Source organism: Megascapheus bottae, chromosome 36 (assembly GCF_031878675.1).
Source record: "Megascapheus bottae isolate mThoBot1 chromosome 36, mThoBot2.hap1, whole genome shotgun sequence".
NCBI classification, from domain to species: Eukaryota; Metazoa; Chordata; class Mammalia; order Rodentia; family Geomyidae; genus Megascapheus; species Megascapheus bottae.
In genome coordinates, this window is record NC_143544.1 from 5,920,129 (window position 1) to 5,940,336 (window position 20,208).

Below are 20,208 nucleotides of genomic sequence, written 5' to 3' on the forward strand. Positions count from 1 at the left end.
AGGCCAGTCAAGGAGGAGTCTCTAGGCTTCAGAGGTCAGGAGGCCATAAGCTCTGGTGGAGCCAAGTGGCACTGAGTCTGGTGCCCAAAAGAATCATGTTTCCTGTCAGAATCAACGCACCAACACCCAACCTGAAGAAAGAAGAATCAAACCTGGGTGGTCTCAAGACCGGTCAGTCGACAGCACTATGGGGAAAGAGGAGAGAGAAGGGGGCCTTACACCCATATCAGCCTTGGCATGCACCACACTGTACAAGAGAAAGGCCAGACCTTCTAAGGGGCACACAAATGAGCTTTGTAAAACCCAATCATTCACATGGTTTCTTTTTCAAGCAGAGCTTTTACTCTGCTATTGATCCCTAAGAGCCCAACGCACTTTCTGAGCCTATAAACGTAATTACGAATCACCCACTAAGCATGTGGCAAGGTCAGTACAACACTTTTTATCTCTGCTAACTGCAGAAACAGATTCAGTACCATTGTGGTCACAAATGACAAGATTGTGAAAACATCACCAAGCACTTGGAAGCCATAGCAGCAGGAATGGAAGAGACTCACATGCAAGCATGACCAGATTCTTGCAATGAAAATAAGGGAACTGGCTCGCAGAAAAAAAAAAAATCTGTTAATCAAGAGGGGGGGGAGGAAGAGTCATAGTCAAACATTCTTTGGAACAGACAGCTGAGCAGTAACTCACTTGTTCAGAATCTAGAGGACATAAGGAAGGAGGTCCCTGTTACTGGAACACAGAGCATCTAAGTGTGAGACCAAAATAGACATGTGACACGACACAAAAATATCAATGCAGGTATCTGAGGGAGAAAAATCTCTACTCGAAAATCAAAAATTTATAAGGATATTCATCACAGCATTAAATAATGAAAACCCAGGACACATCTACAAAAAGGAAATGGTCAGAGAAATTGATACAATTTACAACCATTAGACTAGTCATTAAATACATGCTTTCAACTGCTTGTGGCATGGGGAGATGCTTAGGTATCAAATGAAAAAGGCTGGATATGAAAGTATGTGTATATTGTGTGTTCCCAGTTTAGTTAGGAAAGCAAAAAAAAAAGGGGGGAGAAAAAAGGGGGGAAGCTGGGAGTGTAGCTCAGTGGTAGAGCACTTCCTACTTCTTGAGTCCTTGGACTCAATTTCCAACATTGCTGGGGGGGGTGGGGGAGGTGCAGAGAAAAGGAAAAGGAAGAGGTAGGAGGAAGGGAACCGTGCTGGGGTAGAGCAGATCAAAATGTACACAGTAGCCCTGATGGGCGAGCTCACAACTGAGAATTGTACCAGGTGCCCCTCTGTGGGCATCTGGGAGTCGGTACCACAGGGCCATCCTCAGGCATAGACAGACACACCAGAGGACTAGAGGTGAATTTGCTCCAGCATTTCCTGACAGGTTTTTCTCAAAGCAAGCTTCCAGCAAGCTAGGGTTCAGAATGGCAGCCATGGCACTGTGCCACTCCCTGCAGCGGAGGGGCTCAGAGCTCCACCCAGGGATGCCATCTTCTCTGGATGAGGCCTCGGAGGGGGTAGAACAGTTCTCTGTGACCTCCTGTGGGGGACCACAGCCTGTGTTCTTCCATGCGGGCAGAGACCACCCAGGGCATGGTCCCAGCCTTTATGCCCATCCTTGCCTGGTTGGTAGGCAGCAGGGCTCCCGGAGCCTCTGAACAGGACCGCATGCACACTGGGCAGGCTGACATCCACACATCCATCCTGCCGCATAAGGCATCTGCCTGCATGATGCGCATGGCTCTAAGGATAAATGGAAAAAACTGATGTAACATATCAGGTATGGCCAAAAAAAAAAAAAAAAAACCAAGGAAAGAAGCAACGTGAATGGACTGGGAGCATGGCCTAGTGATAGTGCTTGCCCAGCATGCGTGAAGCCCCGGGCTTGATTCCTCAGTACCACACACACACAAAAAAGCAGGAAGTAGCCGGCCGCCGTGGCTCACGCCTGTCATCCTAGCTACTCAGGAGGCTGAGATCTAAGGACCGAGGTTCAAAGCCAGCCTGGGCACAAAAGGACCTGAGACTCATCTCCAATTAACCTCTAGAAAACAGGAAATGGGGTTTGGCTCCAAGGTAGGGTGGTAGCCTTGAGCTGAAGAGCTCAGGGAAAGCACCCAGGCCAAGTTCAAGCTCCAAGACTCACACATACACACAAAAAAAGTGGTGCTATGGCTCAAGGGTAGAGTACTAGCCTTGAGAAAGCCCAACGACAGTGCCCAGGCCCTCGAGTGCAAGCCCCAGGACTGGCCTCCCCCCCCCCCCGCAAAAAAAAGAGACTGTGAGGACAGAGCTGACCCAAGAAGGGCTTGGCTGGCATGGGCACGGGACAGTCACCTCAGCTGCCCCTACAGTGGTGTCTACGGTGGTCAGAATACTGCTTGCAGCAAGGAGGGAATGCCACTCTGCGGGGGGGGGGGGAGGAGGAGAGACTCACTCTCCCACTCAAAACTGTCTAAGCTCCAATCAGCCAAGCTTCAGTCCACTTTTCCATTGCACCCAGGTGCCAAAGTGACGCCTTCTTTGTGTGTCCAAAACAGGCAGGGAGCCCCCCTCCACACAGGTATAGGCTGGTCTCAGAAGGGCTGAAAAGGGAAAGGAATTCCAAAGAATAATTTTCAAGATGGTTCAACAGAGGCAAGCCTCTTCCCAAGGTAGGAGAGGGGACCCACAGGCCAAGGGCTACAAGCCAAGCAATGTCACATTCCCCAAGGATAGGCAAGGCCCTGATCCTGGCTGCAGACCTGCAGCTTTCATGGCATAAACTGGAGAGCCCGGGAACATTTCTGCTCTTATCCCGCACTCTACACTAGCACGACACGCAAGGCCGGCATCTGCACCTTACCCCAGCTTAGAAAGAGCCACTGGGCACACGGGCAGTCAGTGGGTAGGAGGGGTAGGGAAGCTTTCTGTGTAAGCCTTTAACTGGAGCCTCTGTGAGAGTCTACAGGAATGGACAAGTTCTTGCCCTGGGGACAGGGAGTCAGAGGTGCATCTGTGAGTAAACTCTCTGTTCCTCTCCCTCCCAGAACCCGGGGACTCCACTGAGGCAGAGAGGCGTGAGGGAACCTCTCAGGAGTGCTCTGCCTGAGCAGCAAAGCGAGCCCGGATGGTGTGTCCCGGGCCACCCACGTTATAGAGCAGAGCACCACCAAAGAGCATCCAAAGAAGCGGTCCTAGAACTGTCAGGGGACAGAGACGGGGAGGCCCAGGCTTGGGTTTAAGTGGGCTGTTCCCATGTCCTGGGCATTGGTGAATAACATTTTTTGGGCAAAGTGTCCACTCCTTATGAACCAAGATACCAGGCAATTCAAGAAGGCTTTAGATGTTCAACACACACACACAAAAACTGAGCTAGCCGAGAAATATTTAACCATAATACAAACAGGGGTGTGTGAGAATAGGCAACAAACCAACACACCTCCAAGACAACCAGCCCCAGGGTTCTCTCATATTCGACCTAAGTGGACAGCAGCCTGTCCACTTAAACCTCCCAAGACTCTTAGGAAAGTCTGAGGCCCCCCTTTCCCATGCAGAGGTCAACAGCTAAGCTGTGCTGGCTGGAGCCTCCAGGGCACCTCGTGGCCTTGCCCGGGTGCAACGATCCCGCTGGGTGTTAAACATTTCTCATCTGATGGCACTCCTCGTGGCCATACGCTTGGCATGGTGTCCAGCTCCACTAATGGAACCTGGTAAGGGCACCCTGAGGCCACAGCAGCATGCTCTGTGTGTCACCTCCAAAGCAGGGAGCACAAATATCAGGCAACCAGCCCTGCTGGGAGCACCCAAGGGCCCCGGCCACCTCTTCAGGGTCGTGCATGAGAGACTCAAGGAAGAGAGTGTACTCGGAGCTAGCTAAGACTCTTGTGCCCACAGCAAGCTGGCAGCAGCTCTTCCCAGCAGAGGTGTGTAGAGGCTCCCTGCTGGAGCATTCTATGACAATGAGGGTGGGCACAAAGAGCCAAGCACACCCAGTCCCTCGGCCACAGCAGAAGCTGGGGCAGGTGGGAAGAGGTGGTGGCGGGCACATAGTTCCCACGGATGCTAGGAGGGGCTGGTGATGCCAAATGTGGCCACTGGTCTGGGCAGGAGCTGGGTCTCCACAAGCACGACAGCGTGTGGAAGCCTCCACAGAGCACATAGAGCAAGCAAAGCGACCCTGAATTCCTGGTTGCTGTTGGTTTTGTTCTTTGTGTGGTTGGGTAATTTTTTTTTCTTCTTTTTGTTTAAATAAAAAAGCTGCAAGGTTTCCGCCGTCTGCATTCTCCTTGAGTTGGCCGGCAGGTGGTCTGGAAGCGTCCTGGTGGCGGCCGAGCCGCGCTGAGGCAGGTGTCCTGGCAGCGAAGGGCAGCCCGGCCGCACGACCTGTCACTGCACAGCAGCATCTGGGTGGCTCTGGTATCGCTGCCTCCAAACCTCCTGGATCTTTCTGCACCACTTGTGAGCGTTTCCACTTGGATCCATCAAGTAGTACGTCCTGTTAGGCTGCAAAGACAAGAACACCTAGAGTCCTCCAGGGACTTCCCTGGCCCACCCAAACAGAGCGCTAAATGCCTCCTGAAAGCACCTTCACCAGGTCTTCCTTCCACCCTGCAGAACCTAAAGGTGCAGGTGAGTGACCCACCCTAAACGGAGAGCTAGCATGGAGTGTCCCACTCTGGCCGAGCCACGAATGCAGGGCCCTAACGACCCCAGGCCAAAGCAAGGCCTGTCAGAAGCACAGAGGTCTTCCCACAACACTGCCGAGGACGGTCTTCAGGACGGACTCACCGTGTGGACAAAGAAAGTTTTAAAATTCTTGGCCTCTGGTCGGAGTTCTTGTGACCATGGAATTTCACCTTTCAGGACTTTGTTGACAGGATCCACATAGTATAAATGTGGCCCTTCTGTGAGTAATAACTGCCTCCGCCGTGCAAATAAGCCCTGAGCGAAAAATCCAAGCGAGAACCTGTGTTAGGAAAGCACAGGGAGAACACCATCCCCGCAACACTGCTCTGAGGAACCTCCTCTCCTACTTCCACAGACACTGTGGGTGCAGCCTACGGCCCTCGGCCTCCTGACTCCTTCCTCTGAGGCAGGCTCTCCCTTACAGGACGGGCTTCCCTCAGCCCACCTCGCTGAAGGTTCTTACAGCTATGAAGGGCACCAGGAGTCCGTGTTCTGATGGTGGCCTCAATGCAACAGAACCTTTGGCAGGTGAACTCTGTGCCATGCAGCATACGAGGCTGAGCTGCAGATGGCACAGGGCAGCGGCTCTCCACCTGTCCAGTTCCACTCCTCCGCACTGTGGGACTCTAAAGGGGCAGGCGCTAAGTCCTGCAGGTCAGGAGCTGATCCAAGCTTAGAAGCAGAAGGCAGAGGAACAGGGGAGGACAGACAAAGAGCAGCAACGATCCAACTCACCTTTCGCTTGTCTACGGGACCCATTTTTAGTATTAGATTATTTTCTACAAACTGGTGCCTGTAAAATAAAAAGCAACAATGATACACAGCAATTCTCTACATATCTCCCTTCAAATAAACTCCCCAGGGCCTCACGGGCAGGCACTGCATTTAGCCAAGCCTTCGCAGGGACCTACTGTCTGGCTTAGAAGGGAACCGGACTTGAGCGTCAGCCAGTACCTTACTCTGTCATGCCCTGTCATTTAGTAAAATGTCTGCCTTGGGCATGGAGTGTGGCCTAGCGGTAGAGTGCTCGCCTAGCATGCACGAAAACCCTGGGTTCTATTTCTTGGTACCACATACAGACACAAAAGCTGGAAATGGTGCTTTGGTTCAAGTGATGGCCTTGAGAAAGCTCAGGGATAGTGTCCAGGCCCTGAGTTCAAGCCCCAGGACCAAAAAAAAAAAAAAAAAGTCTGCCTTGATACCAATAAACATCAAAACAGGGTAGAGGCACAGCTCAAGTGTTACAGCATCTGCCCAGCAAGACCCTAAGTTCAAACCCTACACCCAGAATGTGCAGATGCCAGAGAAGGAAGCTGTTTTCAGCCTTTCCCACTGGAGGTGGGGCACCAGAAGGTGCAAGCCCACTCAGCCCCCAACCCTCGTCTCCTGACACCCCTTGGAGGCACTCCTCTGTGTAGTCCTTGAGGTACTGGAGTGTCACAACTGCAATGCCTGCCCTCAAGGTTCCCTTGTTTCTAGAGGGTTACTTACACCTACAATTCTTACCAAGGATTTCCACCAGCCTGCTTCTCCAACAGTAACTTCTTCTCGTCTTCAGAAAACTGCAAGTCCAGTTCAAAAGAGTTAGTGTCCAAATCATGGATGTACTGCTCTATGTTGCTGCCCGACCTGTGGGGCAGGCCGCTGTCCACTGCACACAGGGAGTGGGAGGAGGAGGAGGAGGAGGAGGACACTTGCATGCAGCCAAACTGGCTCAGAAGATTGTCGTACTGCAGGGAAGGAGAAAGGAGAATTTGTTTCAAAGGACAAAACCCCCACATACTGATGACTCCAGAGCTCTCTAGCACCATGTGAGCTCACACATTCTCTGCTCATTAGGGTGCATGTGAACAACTCTGATTCTCCACTGGCCATCTCACTGCTAGGCCAAGGGAAGGCTGATCTTCCTGGTCTGAGTCCCTCTTCTGACAGGAACCAGATCTGGGAGAATCTACAACTAGCCATCATCTCCAGGGAGGGGAGACCTGGGAACTTCTCCTGACACAGCATTAGCAAGGGTGGCAGTGAAATGAAATGCAAACCCCAAACCAGTGGCTCACATCTGTAATCCTAGCCACTCAGGAGGCTGAGATCTGAGGATCACAGTTCAAAGCCAGCCTAGCCAGCAAAGTCTATGAGACTCCTATCTCCAATTAACTACCAGAAAACTGGGAGTGGTGCTGGGCTCATGTGGTAGGGCATTAGCGTTGAGCTGAAGAGCTCAGATACAGCACCCAGGCGCAGAATTCAAGCCCCATGACCAACCAAAAAAAAAAGGTGAAAATAGTTTTTTTTTGGGGGGGGTGGTGGTAGTGGTGGTCATGAGGTTTGAACTTGGCCTGGGCGCTGCCCCTGAGCTCTTTAGCTCAAGGCTACCACCCTACCCTTGAGCCAAGCCCCACTTCCCATTTTTAGAGGTTAATTGGAGTCTCAGGTCCTTTTGTGCCCGGGCTGGCTTTGAACCTTGATCCTCAGATCTCAGTCTCCTGAGTAGCTAGGATTATAGGCGTGAAACATCGTGCAGGGAAAAATAGTGAATTAGCTTTGGAAAACGAGCCATAGCTAGTTCACTTCCTCAAGTGGACTTCCATGCATGGTAATTAGTCATAATAGTAATAAACAGAGACAGCTCTAATCAGAAAAATGGACTATCAAAGATAATGAAGTTTCAGAATCACATTTATATATGGGGCTACAATGGAAGATGGCGAGAAGAGCTTGGGTGAGGAAGACTAGAGGCCATGGCAGGCGCTGTGACTTTTCTGTTTCTTTTGCGCATGTTTCTCAGCTTCCAGGAGAAAAGTTTTAAGCACAAAGTACACTTCAGGTTCTGTGTCTGTCAGCCTCCAGGACAGTGATGGCAAGCACTCACAGACTCAGGAATGGAGGACTACAGAAGATTAAGCTGCAGGGATCAGGGTCCACCTTCCAAGACCACGCCCCTTGGAAGTTCAAAGCAGCAGTATTCCAGGTTTCGCTTGGGAAGTGGCATCCCAGAATGCTTTAGAAGCGATCACAAAGGCACTGTGCTAAAAACCACTAATGATGAGTCACCGAAGTGTCCCAGCACCAGGAGCTGAGGGGCAGGGCATAACCATTCTCCCTTGCCCAACAGTCCAGCCTCCCCTTCCCCATCCGACCAGGCCCTTCTTAGTGGAGGGACAAGAAAAAGGAGGAGTCCTCCCAAGGCCCATGGGGCCCGACCTCATGGCAGCAAAGTGTAACCAACCAATGGACCCACAATATTGGCTGGCATCTTTTAGTCACTAGTCATATCCACGGTGGCCCTGTGGCCCATAAGTAGGAAACTCCTGTACACTGAGGGGCCACGTTCACAGAGCGTGGCAAGCACAACTTCTCCCAGACTGCCCCACAGGTGCCAGCTTACATTGCCATAGCAGTCCTCATCGTCCTCTGACATGGCTGGCAAGTAAGCCGTGAGCTTCGGGGGTGTCTGCTGGTGCAAATTCGCCCACAGGATGGACTCAAAGAATGGATGTGCTTTGAGAGGTTCGTACCCTTCCATCTCTTCACAGCCTAACCGCTTTGTGGCATCTAAAACCTTAAATGATAGTCAGCACAAAACACTGTCAGGATTAAATGCAATTTGGACCAAAAAGCTCTTTCTGAACAACTATTTCCGATATTCGGACCTCCTGGAAAGAGTGAGGAGGCTATTGCCACTACTTGTCTGTCTGTTCCCACATCAGGGACAGACTGGGGCTCCTGACTCACCCCAAGACTCCATTCCTTCCCTCCTACACATAAAAACAATTTCAAATGCAAAATATAGATAGCAGCCAGATGCCACTGCCTCCCACTGTAATCCTAGCTACTCAGGAGGCTGAGATCTGAGGATCACGGTTCAAAGCCAGCCAAGCACTAAATTGCTGTGGTTCAAAGGGTAGGGCAGTAGCCTTGAGCTGAAGAGCTCAGGGACAGCACTCAGGCCCAGAGTTCAAATCCCATGACTGAGAAAAAAAACAAAAACAAAAAAACTAGGAAGGAGGAAAGCTCCAAAGCCCTCGGGGCTGGTAAGCTTCATTCTCTGAATTATAAACAGGCACATCTCTCCCATGTAAATCTATTTCTCTCTGCCTCATTACCACGGTTGATCTTTAAAGCTCACGTGCAGTTACTCTAAAGGTGATATCAGCAGATCTTGAAATTCACAGCCATCTGCCACTGTAATAAATCCCAGTTGCTCCAGCAGCAATAACTTAAAATATCATGCGATATTGATGAGCACATGTAGAATGATACAGTAATTTCCTGTCTCATTGGAGTCAGGAGTTGGGCATTTGGGGAGTGGAAGGGATTTATAATGAGGGGAGAGTCTGTCTGTCATCACGGTCAACCCCACACACGTCTTTCCTTCAGCAGGAGGGCCTCTACGTTGCTTCTCTGAACATGGGACCTGAGGGTGTGCCAAGGAGCTAGGGGACCCCTAGGCACAGAAAATTCAAAATGCTTACCAACAGTTTTTCCACAAGGTCTCTTGCCTTAGGGAAGAATTTTTCTGGGAAGTCATATTCCAATTTAATGATCTTCTGAAATATAAGATATTCATTTCTGTGAATTAAAGAAAAGAGGGAGTCACTGGAGCAGGACCCTTTGAACCTCTGGTACCAGTGCCCTTTCCTGGCACATCTCAGTCCTGCTCTTGCCTCAAGCCCCCACTAGCCCCCAGCCCTGCAGATGTAGCTCCCCAGCTGGGTGTGAGCCTGCTATGACCCTACTACTCACTGTCCACTGGGATATGCAGGCGCCTTCTTACCCGGCTCGGAAGGGTGGGAGTCCTGCCACAAGTTGGTATATTATGCATCCAAGAGCCCAAAGGTCTGAACTTTAAGGTAGGGAAAAGACAAAGAAAAATGGTATTGGCAAAAGCAACAAGCAAGGCTCATTTCCCACTCTCTACACACCGTCCCAGTTTCAGCCTCCAGGGCGCTCCTGTCCTTTAACACCAGGTATAGGTATGACTGAAATCTACTGTATGGTATGGGTATGGTTTCAGAAAGTGGCATGACTTGTTTCAACTGAACACTTAAAAAAATTCTTGTATATTGGGGCTGGGAGCTTGGCCTAGTGGCAGAGTGCTTGCCTAGCATGCACGAGTAACTAGGTGTTTGATTCCTCAGTACCACGTACTAGCAAAAAGCTGGAAATGGTGCTGTGGTTCAAGTGGTAGAGTTCTAGCCTTGAGAAAGCCCAAGGACAGTGCCCAGGCCCTGAGTTCAAGCCCCACAACTGGCAAAAAAAAAACAAAAACAAAAACCTTGTGTATAATGGGCCAGGAGGAGCTTAGGCTAGTGGTAAGAGTGCTTGCCTAGCTGCCTAGCATGAACCTGGGTTCCATTCCTTGGTAGCACATACATAGAAAAAAGCCTGAAGCCGGACACTAAAGACCTTAAGACTCTTATCTCCCATTAACCACTAGAAAACCTCAAGTGGCCCTGTGGCTCAAGGGATAGGGCCGATAGCCTTGAGCTGAAGAACTCAGGGGTAGGGTGGTAGCCTTGAGCTGAGAGCTTGGGGAACAGCACCCAGAGTTCAAGTCCCAAGACCAACAAAAAGAAAAGAAAAGAAAAGAGCCAGAAGTGGTGCCATGGCTCAAGTGGTAGAGCTCTAGCCTTGAGAAAGCCTAAGGACAGTGCTCAGGTACTGAGTTCAAGTCCCAGGACTAGCAAAAAAAAAAGCTTGTACAAGTTGGATGCTGAGATATGATTGCGGCTCAAAGCCAGCCCAGGCAAAAAAGTCTGTGAGACTCTTATTTCGAATTAACCATTAAAAAACCAGAAGTGGAATGGTGGCTTAAAGTGGTAGAGTGTTAGCCTTGAGCAAACAGCTCAGGGACAGTGCCCAGGCCTCCCAGTTTAAGAGACTCCTATCTCCAATTAATCACCAGAAAACTGCAAGGGGCACTGTGGCTCAAAGTTGGTAGAGTGCTAGCCTTGAACAAAAGAGCTCAAGGATGAGCCCTAAAACTGGACCCCCCCCCCAAAATTCTTGTACAGCTATATAGCTGGGTGCCAATGGCCCACACCTGTAATCCTAGTTACTCAAGAGGCTGAGGTCCAGAAGATCATGATTAGAAGCCAGTATGGAAAAGTTCCTAAGGCTTTTTCTAAAATGGCTTGGCAGTGTGGCTCAAATGTAGCACTGCTGCTTTGGGCAGCTGGGAGTGGAAGGCAGAACTCAAGAGTAGCTAAGATCTGTGGGGTCAGCTCAGTGTGTGCAGAGCTGCACGTGCTAGGAAAACAGCACGATGGCAGGAAAGGTAGATGTTTCAGTGCCCCTCCTATGTGGAACTCAGGATGTTTAGTTGTATTCGTAACTGCACAGCTTTCTTCTCCTTCCTTTCCTCCTTTCACTTACTGTTTTATTTACCTCCTTACTTCTGTCTTGGTGCCAGAGCTTCAACTTAGGGCCTCAAGTTCTTGTTTTATCTTTTTTGCTCATGGCCTGTATTCCACCAGCACAAATGAATCTAGAGTATATCTGAGCTAGCCACAGCTTTACTGCCCTAGCCAGCTTTCCCAGCTCCACTCCTTATCACTAAGAGGAAGGTGCTTCGCTGTTGGAAGTGGAAGATGCTACCCTTACACCTGGCAGGCACTTGATGTGGCCTACATCACATCAGCAGTGAACTCTGCTCCTCCTCTGTGAAGAGACCTTACAGCTGGCATGGAGAGGGGTGATTGATTACCTCTTGCAGGCCGACTTCTCTGTGAGCAGCTCTGGAGAAACATACTGTGCTGTTCCTACAAATGAGTTGGCCCTAGCTGAGAAGAGAGAGAGGAAGGGTCACACTCCAAAGCACACGCCTTGTCTTCTCCCCAGCGGCCGTGGGCCGGCAGCGGGTTCATTCCTCAGGACAGCACAGTGTGGGAACACAGCAGGTAGCCAAGCTCACCAAAGTGAACTGGGAAAGTCCTAGGAATCCAACAGTGCACACTCTACCTGCTGACACCTGCTGAGCCCAGAACATGAGCCCTCATCCCTGACACCCCTCATCTGACAAGCGCGTACCCAAGACACAGTCCTATCCATTCATCAGCCTGCCACTACAGAGGGGCAGCATGAAGAAAGACATCCTGTGTGCTGTGCCCACTGCTGCACACAAGGCAGCTGCCAACAAACAGATAGCCGCAGGCCAGGAAGCACCTCTTCCCAATCACCTGCAGCTCAGGAAGGAAGATTCAGGCATCCATTCCAGGAACCAGGAACCCCCGCCCCGCATTCTGGTGCCTCTAGTCAAGGCTTGTGCGACACTTACCTGCAGGCCACAGTGTTGGCACCCAGACACTCAAGACCTACTCAGCACTGGAGACCTCTTGGCTACCCCAAGACCAGAGGACCAAGGGGAATCATCAGCTGCCATGCAGGCAGACAGTCCTGGCGCCCCTCCAGCCACCTCCCTGCTACATGGACCAGCCTGGTCAGCTTCTCAGCCCTATGAACAGTTCTTTGAGTGCATGATTTTCTATGACCATTTCATAGCCTCCTTTGTGTCCTGCTAAGAACCCTGAAAGGTACTGGAAAGAAAACCAAACCAAGAGCCAAAACAAAAGGGCATTCAACTAAGTAGTGAACCAAAGAAGCTCAAATGAAAGTATGGTGGCAAGGCCATGGTAGCTGTCAATAAAGGCCTTCTGAACCCACAGTCCAAGAGGAAGAGAAGCAGCAGATGTCTGAGGTTCTCGACAATGGTCATCCACACTAGAGCTGTGCAGCCACTGCGGTGAAAGAAGCTTCCCAACCACTCACTGCTATCTGCTGGCCACTTCCTCCCTTCTGCTGAGCTTCCAGGCTTGCATGAAAGGCCTTTGTAGATCAGCATATAGGATTCTAAAAACAAGCTCCAAGCGTAAACCTCCCGAACATCTTGAGCTTCCCATGGCTTCTGGAGAAAGGGCAAAGCCCGGGGCAGATGAGGGATTTACTCCAGGTAATGTAGCTCTTGTCACCAGCACACAGCCACTTGGTGAGGACAAGTGAGATGTCCTCGTGGACCCTCCAGGCCCTCCACAGCTGCCTTGCTCCACCACATACCACCTGCCCTGTGTCTAGAGCCCCTGCACACACACCTAGAGGCTCTCTCCAGATGGAAGTCTGTGGTGAGCAAACGGATCTTGGGAGACAGTGCAACATGCCCATTGGACAGCTGGGGAACCTAGGACCTGGCCCCCACCAGCATTTTATTTAGAAGCTTTCAAGATGTTTTCAGGAAGCTATCTCCCCAGCAAAGTAAAAAAGAATCCAATCAGAAAGAAATTTCTAAGATTATGAACAACTTCAAACAGAAGGTGAGAATAAGTTACTAAAACAAATTATGTTATTCTTTTTTTCTCTAAGGAGCAAGAAAACCTCCTATGCCACCTCCTTCATATAAAAACACAATTGTCCCTTGCTGATAACAGCCTAAGGACTTTTAGCTGTCTGCTTCCAAAAAGAAAAGGTTTATTTCACCAAAGCATTAAAAGTTTTAGGGCCAGGAGTTTGGCCTCATGGTAAGAATGCTTGTCTAGCATGCACAAAGACCCAGGTTCGATTCCTCTGTACCACATACATAGAAAAAAGCCAGAAGTGGTGCTGAGGCTCAAGTAGTAGAGCTCTAGCCTTGAGAAAAATTCCAAGGACAGTGCTCAGGCCCTGAGCTCAAGCCCAGGACTGGCAAAAAAAAAAAAAAAAAGAATTAAATTTTTAATATATTTTTAAGTAGCTATAGAGCAACAAAAGTAGCACTGTGCTAAATAATCAAACTGTGAAGAAAATCTGCATGAAGGGTCAGGAGTCTGGCCTAATGGTAGAGTGCTTGCCTAGCATGCACAAAGACCTGGGTTCAATTCCTTGGTATCACATAAACAGAAAATAGCTGGAAATGGTGCTGAGGCTCAAGTGGTAGAGCTCTAGCCTTGAGAAAGTCCAAGGACAGTGCTCAGATCCTGAGCTCAAGCCCAGGACTGGCAAAAAAAAAAAAAAAAAAAAAAAAAAGAAAGAAATTCTGCATGAAGAAAAAAATGCCTTAGTTGGGTGTGGAGGTTCATGTCTGTAATCTTAGCTATTCAGGAGGCTGAGATCTGAGGGTCATGGTTCAGAACCAGTTCAGGCACTGATGTCTGCAAGACTCTTATCGCCAATTAACCACTAGAATATTGTAAGTGGTGCTATGTCTCAAGGGATAGGACAGTAGCCGTGAGCTGAAAAACTCAGGGATCACACCCAGGCCCAGAGTTCAAACCCCATGATGGAGAAAGAAAGACAGAGGGGGGAGAGGGAGGGAAAGAAAAAGAGAGAGAGGGAGAGAGGGAGGGAGATGGAGGGAGGGGGAAGAAGGGGTAGGGAGGGAGGGAAGGAAGGAAGGAAGGAAGGAAGGAAGGAAGGAAGGAAGGAAGGAAGGAAGGAAGTCAGGCCTACACAGAGTGGCTGGGGCATTCCTATGATGAAGCTCAGTGAGTTTGCCTCAGCTGAGAAGAGTTAGTACAGGCATGATAAAGAACTGACAGATCCCCACAAGAAAACCTGATTTAATGATCACGGACAACACTTAAAACTATGAGGTTACACCAAGTACATAAAAATCAGATGGCTGGCTAGTAAGATGTCACTATTTACTACAGACCCAGGTCTGGGAGTATCTCAGAAGTACTGGAAGGAGAAAAGGGGCACCAGGCCATGCCATCTGAGCAAACACGAGCATCTTCCTCAATTCCAAGATCTGTCCCATACCCCAGGGATGGCACTTTAGGACTTACTGAACTCCCCAATGCAGGAGGAAGCCTAGCCCTCAGAGCCCACACAGAATCTGAACAGAGTCTCTCCAAATGAACATCCCTAGCAGGGAGGACGTGCACAGCTCCCCATGGAAGACAGCCATTGGCTCCATCCAGCAGCACTCTGTGGACAGAACATGCATCACTGAAATGGGCCCTCCCCCTGACCGGCTACCTCCCCGCCTCCCATCTCAAGCTCCCAAGAGCCAGTATGCATGGGTGGTGAGGCTGAAACACCACCATGTTTCACTGCTCCATTCCTTTTCAGAAAGCAATCATGGCCCCATGACGCTTCTGTCAGAATCCTCCTTCTCCTACACCAGACACACCCTCTCTCTAAGCCTGTGGCCAGTGTGCACAGCATGCATCCCCCAGCATCGTCCTTCAGGGTCTTCCTCTCACAGGGACTGACTCTAGGTGCAGACAGAGGCCAGAGAGCTCTCATGACCACATGATCACATGCTTCAGGGCCAAAACTCCTTTGTGAGATCAACTACTAAGCCATGACAACACCCTTCCTCTTAGACCACATCCCCTCTACCAAGGGAGTACAACCGTCCATAAGTTCAATGCATTTCTTTATAGCTCTAGAGTGCGTGGTTTCCATCCAGTCAGCAGCAGAAAGTCAGTCAAGAGAGCTGAGAATGTGGCTCAGGGGTAGAGTGCTTGCCTAGCGTGCATGAAGCTCTGGGTTTGATTCCCCAATACCACATAAACAGAAATGGCCAAAGTAGTACTGTGGCTCAGTGGTAGAGCACAACCTTGAGCAAAAGGAAGCTCAGGGACAGAGCCCAGGCCCTGAGTTCAAGTCTCAGGACTGGCAAAACAAACAAACAAAAACCAAAACAAAACAAACAAAAACAGGGCCGGGAGTTTGGCCTAGCAGTAGAGTGCTTGCCTAGCATGCATGAAGACCGGGGTTCCATTTCTAGGTACCACATACACAGAAAAATGCCAGAAATAGTGCTGTGGCTCAAGTGGTACTCTAGCCTTGAGAAAACCCAAGGACAGTGCGCAGGGCCTGAGTTCAAGGCCCAGGACCGGCATAAATTAATTAATTAATTGATTGATTGAAAAGTAGCCTGGCTTCTGGACTGCCCTGGCTCCGTTCCTGGCTCAGGTAGGCTTTTGTAGACGCTTTTCTTGTACTGGAGGCCTAACTCAAAGGGACAGACTTGGAAGATTAGCAAGCACATAAGGACACAGGGCCAGCAGCAAAATCAGCTCCCATTCCTATAGTTTTGTAGATGCTACAATCAGGATGGCTGAGCCACCACAAGTATCTGCACATAGCCAAGGTACATGGAGGGCCAGACAGGCAGAGGACACTGAATCCAGGAGCACGCCTCATCCACTGGCACTCCCTCCACTTCTAGACCCCCCCACACACACACAGCCTAAGACCCTGTGGCAGGCTTCTTGCACAGGTACCATGAAATCCTGCATTAACTATAAAGAGGACATAATGCAACACATTTCTTCAAGTTGCTCTCAGCTTTAAGCACAGCCAGGTTCTCCTGGAAATCAAGCTCACACATACCTTGTTTGCTCTCTGGAGATAATACTTTTGCTGTCCCAAAATCTGTGATCTGGATGTGCATATCTTCATTTAACAAAATGTTTTCTGGTTTAAGGTCCCTGCAAAAGTAGATTTTTACATTTGAAATACTTAAAAGAACAGTATTTTCATTATGTAGTATTATAATAACATATAACTGATGAATTCTTATACTTACAGATTAAGAACCAAGAAATAGGGCTGGGAGTTTGGCCTAGTGGTTAAAGTGCTTGCCTAGCATGCATGAAGACCCAGGTTCGATTCCTCGGTACCACATACATAGAAAAAAGCCAGAAGTGGTGCTGAGGCTCAAGTGGTAGAGCTCTAGCCTTGAGAAAACCCAAGGACAGTGCTCAGGCCCTGAGCTCAAGCCCAGGACTGGCAAAAAAAAAAAAAAAGAACCAAGAAATATAAGTCCCAAAGTTCACACCAAGCAAACAACATGCACACCATAAGGACAGTCCAATTATATCAACTCATAAGTACATAATTACTTTTAATAAACTGTTTAGGGAAGAATAACCTATCATTTTTCAATTCATAAAGAGCTCATGAATACTTTCAATGTGAGTTTATCAGAATAAACTCCTGGGAAATGAGATCAGAAATAAGAAGACACAAAAGCTACAAGTAACAAAAGCACCAGTCCCGATGATACAAGCATCTGCCTTGGTAGGAAGACGCCCCCGCCACAGTGACCTAATGATTACTGATGGTGCAAGACTCTCTAACTACAAACTCCTTCCACTTTCAGCATTTTCTCCACTCTCACAACAGTGAGCTGCCACCAAGCACCTACATCACATCTACCACAAAGAAAACCAGAGGGCTAGTTCTGGTGTTAGCAACAGCTTACATGCCACACGGCCACAAGTACCAATCACCACGGAAGGTGCTGCGAGCAGGGCCCCTGGGGCCTCTCTTACCTGTGAATGATCCCCTTGCCGTGCAAGTACTCTAGAGCAGACACAATCTCAGCTGTGTAAAACCGGGTACAGGTCTCATCAAATGAACCAATTTTGCGGATGTACTTAAGCAGTTCTCCATTTTTGGCATAACTAAGGCCAAAATCTGAACACCATACGGTTAAGGAAAAATGGGGAAGATTTTTTTTTAAACAAACTTAACCCAATATGAAATGTCTGTTCAATGCAAACTGAAGGTACCTGTGCTCCTAAGACAGCGGTTCTTTTTTGAGTCAGATCTAAGCCCGGCTCCAAGACCAGGCATTAGTGCAGGGATCCTTCTAAGAGGATAATGACACGGTCCCTGGAAAAGTACAGATGGCATCTCAGCCCAGACTGCACTTCTGGTGACATAACCCCAGAGGCATCTGTGGCCTATGAGAGGGAACCACTAGAGGGCTGTCAGACCTGCCTGCAAGCCCTGGCCAAGGCACAAGCACACACGGTGGCTTCAAGGGCAGAGTTACAACTCAGGAAGACGGGATCCTTACTGAATCCACAGGGCAATGCACAGCTCTGAGCCTTGCCTAACAGTACACACATGTATGGGTTCCTTCTATGCCTAAAAGCAACACGCTTTGTAAGAGAACCGTTTTATCGATTTCTTGACTCATTTGATCTATTTGCGAGATATGTGCTGGGCAGAAACTCAAAGGAAACAGAACAAAAGACAGGACCAGAACTTAGCCTTGAGGTCAATGGCAATGTTCTTGCCTCCGTGATGTGACCTTGTATCATGAGCAAAAACGGGGTCAGACCAGCCTGACAGGAGCTGGAGAAAGCAAGCAACAATATTCAAGACCCCCTCAGTCTTGATCTGTGCCTGAGGAAGAAGGTTCTTTACTTCTCAGGCTGTGGTAGAGTCAGAGCTCCACCAGGGGGACGCCTTGTCTCAGACAGGCTTCTTCTGTGCTCATTCTCCTACTGCCTCTCACTGTACCTGGTGAAGAGTCTCAATGGTGCCTCTGTAGATCCATTTGCCTATCATCAGCAAAGGATGTCCCCAGGGTCTGCCTTACCTCTGCAGTATGTGGGTATTTCCCACAGTCATTTCTCAACACAATGAACATCAAGGATCTGGAGTGGGGGCAGAATTCGTTGTTTGATCTCATGCTGATGGAAGGTAAGTGTGCCGAGGACTATGGAGTTTGTCTTAATGATCAAGAACATATATACCACCGGACAAAGACCACGAGTCATATCCACCAGTCCAGACGGCAAGAACACTCTCCTCTTGGCTATGATGGTTGCAGAGAAGTGTGATGTGAGAACAACATGGAGTTTGGGTGTCTCCCACGAGTAGAGTGTGATTAGAAGTTTGGCCCACAGGGTGGCAGTACTGAAAGGTGGTAAAACCTTTAAGACACAAAAGACCTATAGACCAGACCTTGGGTCATCAGATGGGAGGCAGTTCTCTCCACTCCACCCCTCTTTTAGCTTTCTGGCTTGAGATGTGATCCCTCCTCCAGACATCTTCCACCACCCACCTCAGGGCCACAGCCTGCACCATATCATGTGGCCATTCCGCCTCCAAACTGTGAGCTAAAAATCCCCTTCCCTTGATGAAAATGGCAATCTCAGGTATTCCTGCAGTGACACAAGCTGACTATTAACAGTGCTTCATAACCAAGAGCGTTGTTCAAGGGCTCCAAGAAAGCCCAGGCCTGCACCACTGATGTCCAGCAGCCAGAGACCCCACGGGGTCAAGAAAGGCGAAGTAACAGGAAACCCAAAGGGAAAAGAGGAGGAGTCAAGGCAGCCACATAAGGGAAAAGCTCAAGAATTGTAAAGGCTTCTGCAGGAGCAGTGGTTAAGAGAGACACGAGAAGAGAGAGGGCACCTCCTAAATACCAACGTTCTATCAACCCTGCGAGTTCCTGAGGAGTAGAGATCTTTTTCCCTTCCAGGGGAGGGGATACTTGTGAGAAAAAACAACGATATGGAAGGTGATGTGATTCCAGATAGCACTGATCACACAAAGGATACATAACTTTTCATCATCCTGAAACGTGAAGTAAAGCTTAACAAAGAAGGGGTGATCCAGGCGTGACATCACATCTCGCTCTCTGGTTACATATGGGACCTTGTTCTCTTTTATAATATGACGTTTCTCCAGAATTTTAACTTCAGGTAGAGAGAAGTGAGTCATTACAATTGGGAAAGGTAAAAAATATTGAAGGCACAATTGATAAAGGTAATTTGGGAGACACTACAGTGTCACTAAAACCACTCATCTCAGCTTCATGGTCTCTAAGACGGGTCATGCCCCAGACTCCAAATTTAGAACAGAAGCTCCCACCACCCTGCCACCAACGCTGCCATGTGCACACAGCCGACTGGCTCCAAGCCAGGTGCTCAGTTCACGGCAGTACTCACTAGCATATTCTCTGGAGGTAGCCAGTTCTCGGGCCAGGACAACCTGGTTTGGGAAGAAAGAAAAAACAACAAAGAAACATACTGTAAAGCACACTGTAAAGGAAAAGGAAAACATACCAGGAAACAAAGTTCAACAAATACTTTCCCATCCCCCATACAAGGCTTGAAATTATATTTAAATACTTGAGTCCTATACTATCAAACAACAGAGAATCACAGATCATGTTCAGGAGTTCTAATAGTCAACAACAAACTCCATTGTCATGAGATGGGTCAACTTTCAGTAATATTCATAGTGTATGTAGTGAAAGTACAAATTCAAGAACCTTCTAGATTAGCATTTCCAAATACTACCAAGTGGGTACTGGGAATTTCTTAAAGAATAACTTCAGCCAGGTGCTGGTGCCTGGTGCCTGGTGCTTGTAATTCTAGCTACTTGATGGCAGAAATGAGGAGGGTCACAGTCCAGGCCAGCCCAAGCAAAGGCCTGTCTCAAAAGAAAACCAGAGGCCGAGTGTCAGTGGCTCATGCCTATAATCCTTTTTTTTTTTTTTAATTATTATTTTTTTTTTTTGTGCCAGTCCTGGGCTTGAGCTCAGGGCCTGAGCACTGTCCTTGGACTTTCTCAAGGCTAGAGCTCTACCAAGGAATCGAACCCGGGTCTTCATGCATGCTAGGCAAGCACTTTAACCACTAGGCCAAACTCCTGGCCCCCTATAATCCTATCTACTCTGAGGATTTGGGTTCGAAGCCAGCCCCCAGCAGAAAAAGCCAGTCAGATTATCTTCTATTAACTACTAAAAAGCCAGATATGGCACTGTGTCTCAAAGTGGTAGAATGCT

At 49.0% G+C, this 20,208-nt stretch overlaps 1 protein-coding gene across 3 annotated transcripts in view; it reads right to left on the minus strand.

Annotated features, from left to right (window-relative positions):
* Positions 1-3,868: 3,868 nt before the first annotated feature.
* Pdpk1 (3-phosphoinositide dependent protein kinase 1) overlaps positions 3,869-20,208 on the minus strand; it is a 52,794-nt gene continuing 36,454 nt past the window's right edge. For all 3 annotated transcript variants that reach the window (XM_090324812.1, XM_090324813.1, XM_090324811.1), the window contains 12 exons: positions 19,367-19,409; positions 18,977-19,114; positions 16,952-17,096; positions 16,008-16,105; positions 11,401-11,476; positions 9,469-9,537; positions 9,167-9,263; positions 8,080-8,253; positions 6,198-6,421; positions 5,427-5,484; positions 4,794-4,946; positions 3,869-4,508 (listed from right to left, as the gene is read on the minus strand). In XM_090324812.1, the coding sequence (XP_090180938.1) occupies positions 4,392-4,508; positions 4,794-4,946; positions 5,427-5,484; positions 6,198-6,421; positions 8,080-8,253; positions 9,167-9,263; positions 9,469-9,537; positions 11,401-11,476; positions 16,008-16,105; positions 16,952-17,096; positions 18,977-19,114; positions 19,367-19,409 (1,392 nt within the window). In that variant the 3' untranslated portion in view covers positions 3,869-4,391. The remainder of the gene's footprint in view (positions 4,509-4,793; positions 4,947-5,426; positions 5,485-6,197; positions 6,422-8,079; positions 8,254-9,166; positions 9,264-9,468; positions 9,538-11,400; positions 11,477-16,007; positions 16,106-16,951; positions 17,097-18,976; positions 19,115-19,366; positions 19,410-20,208) is intronic.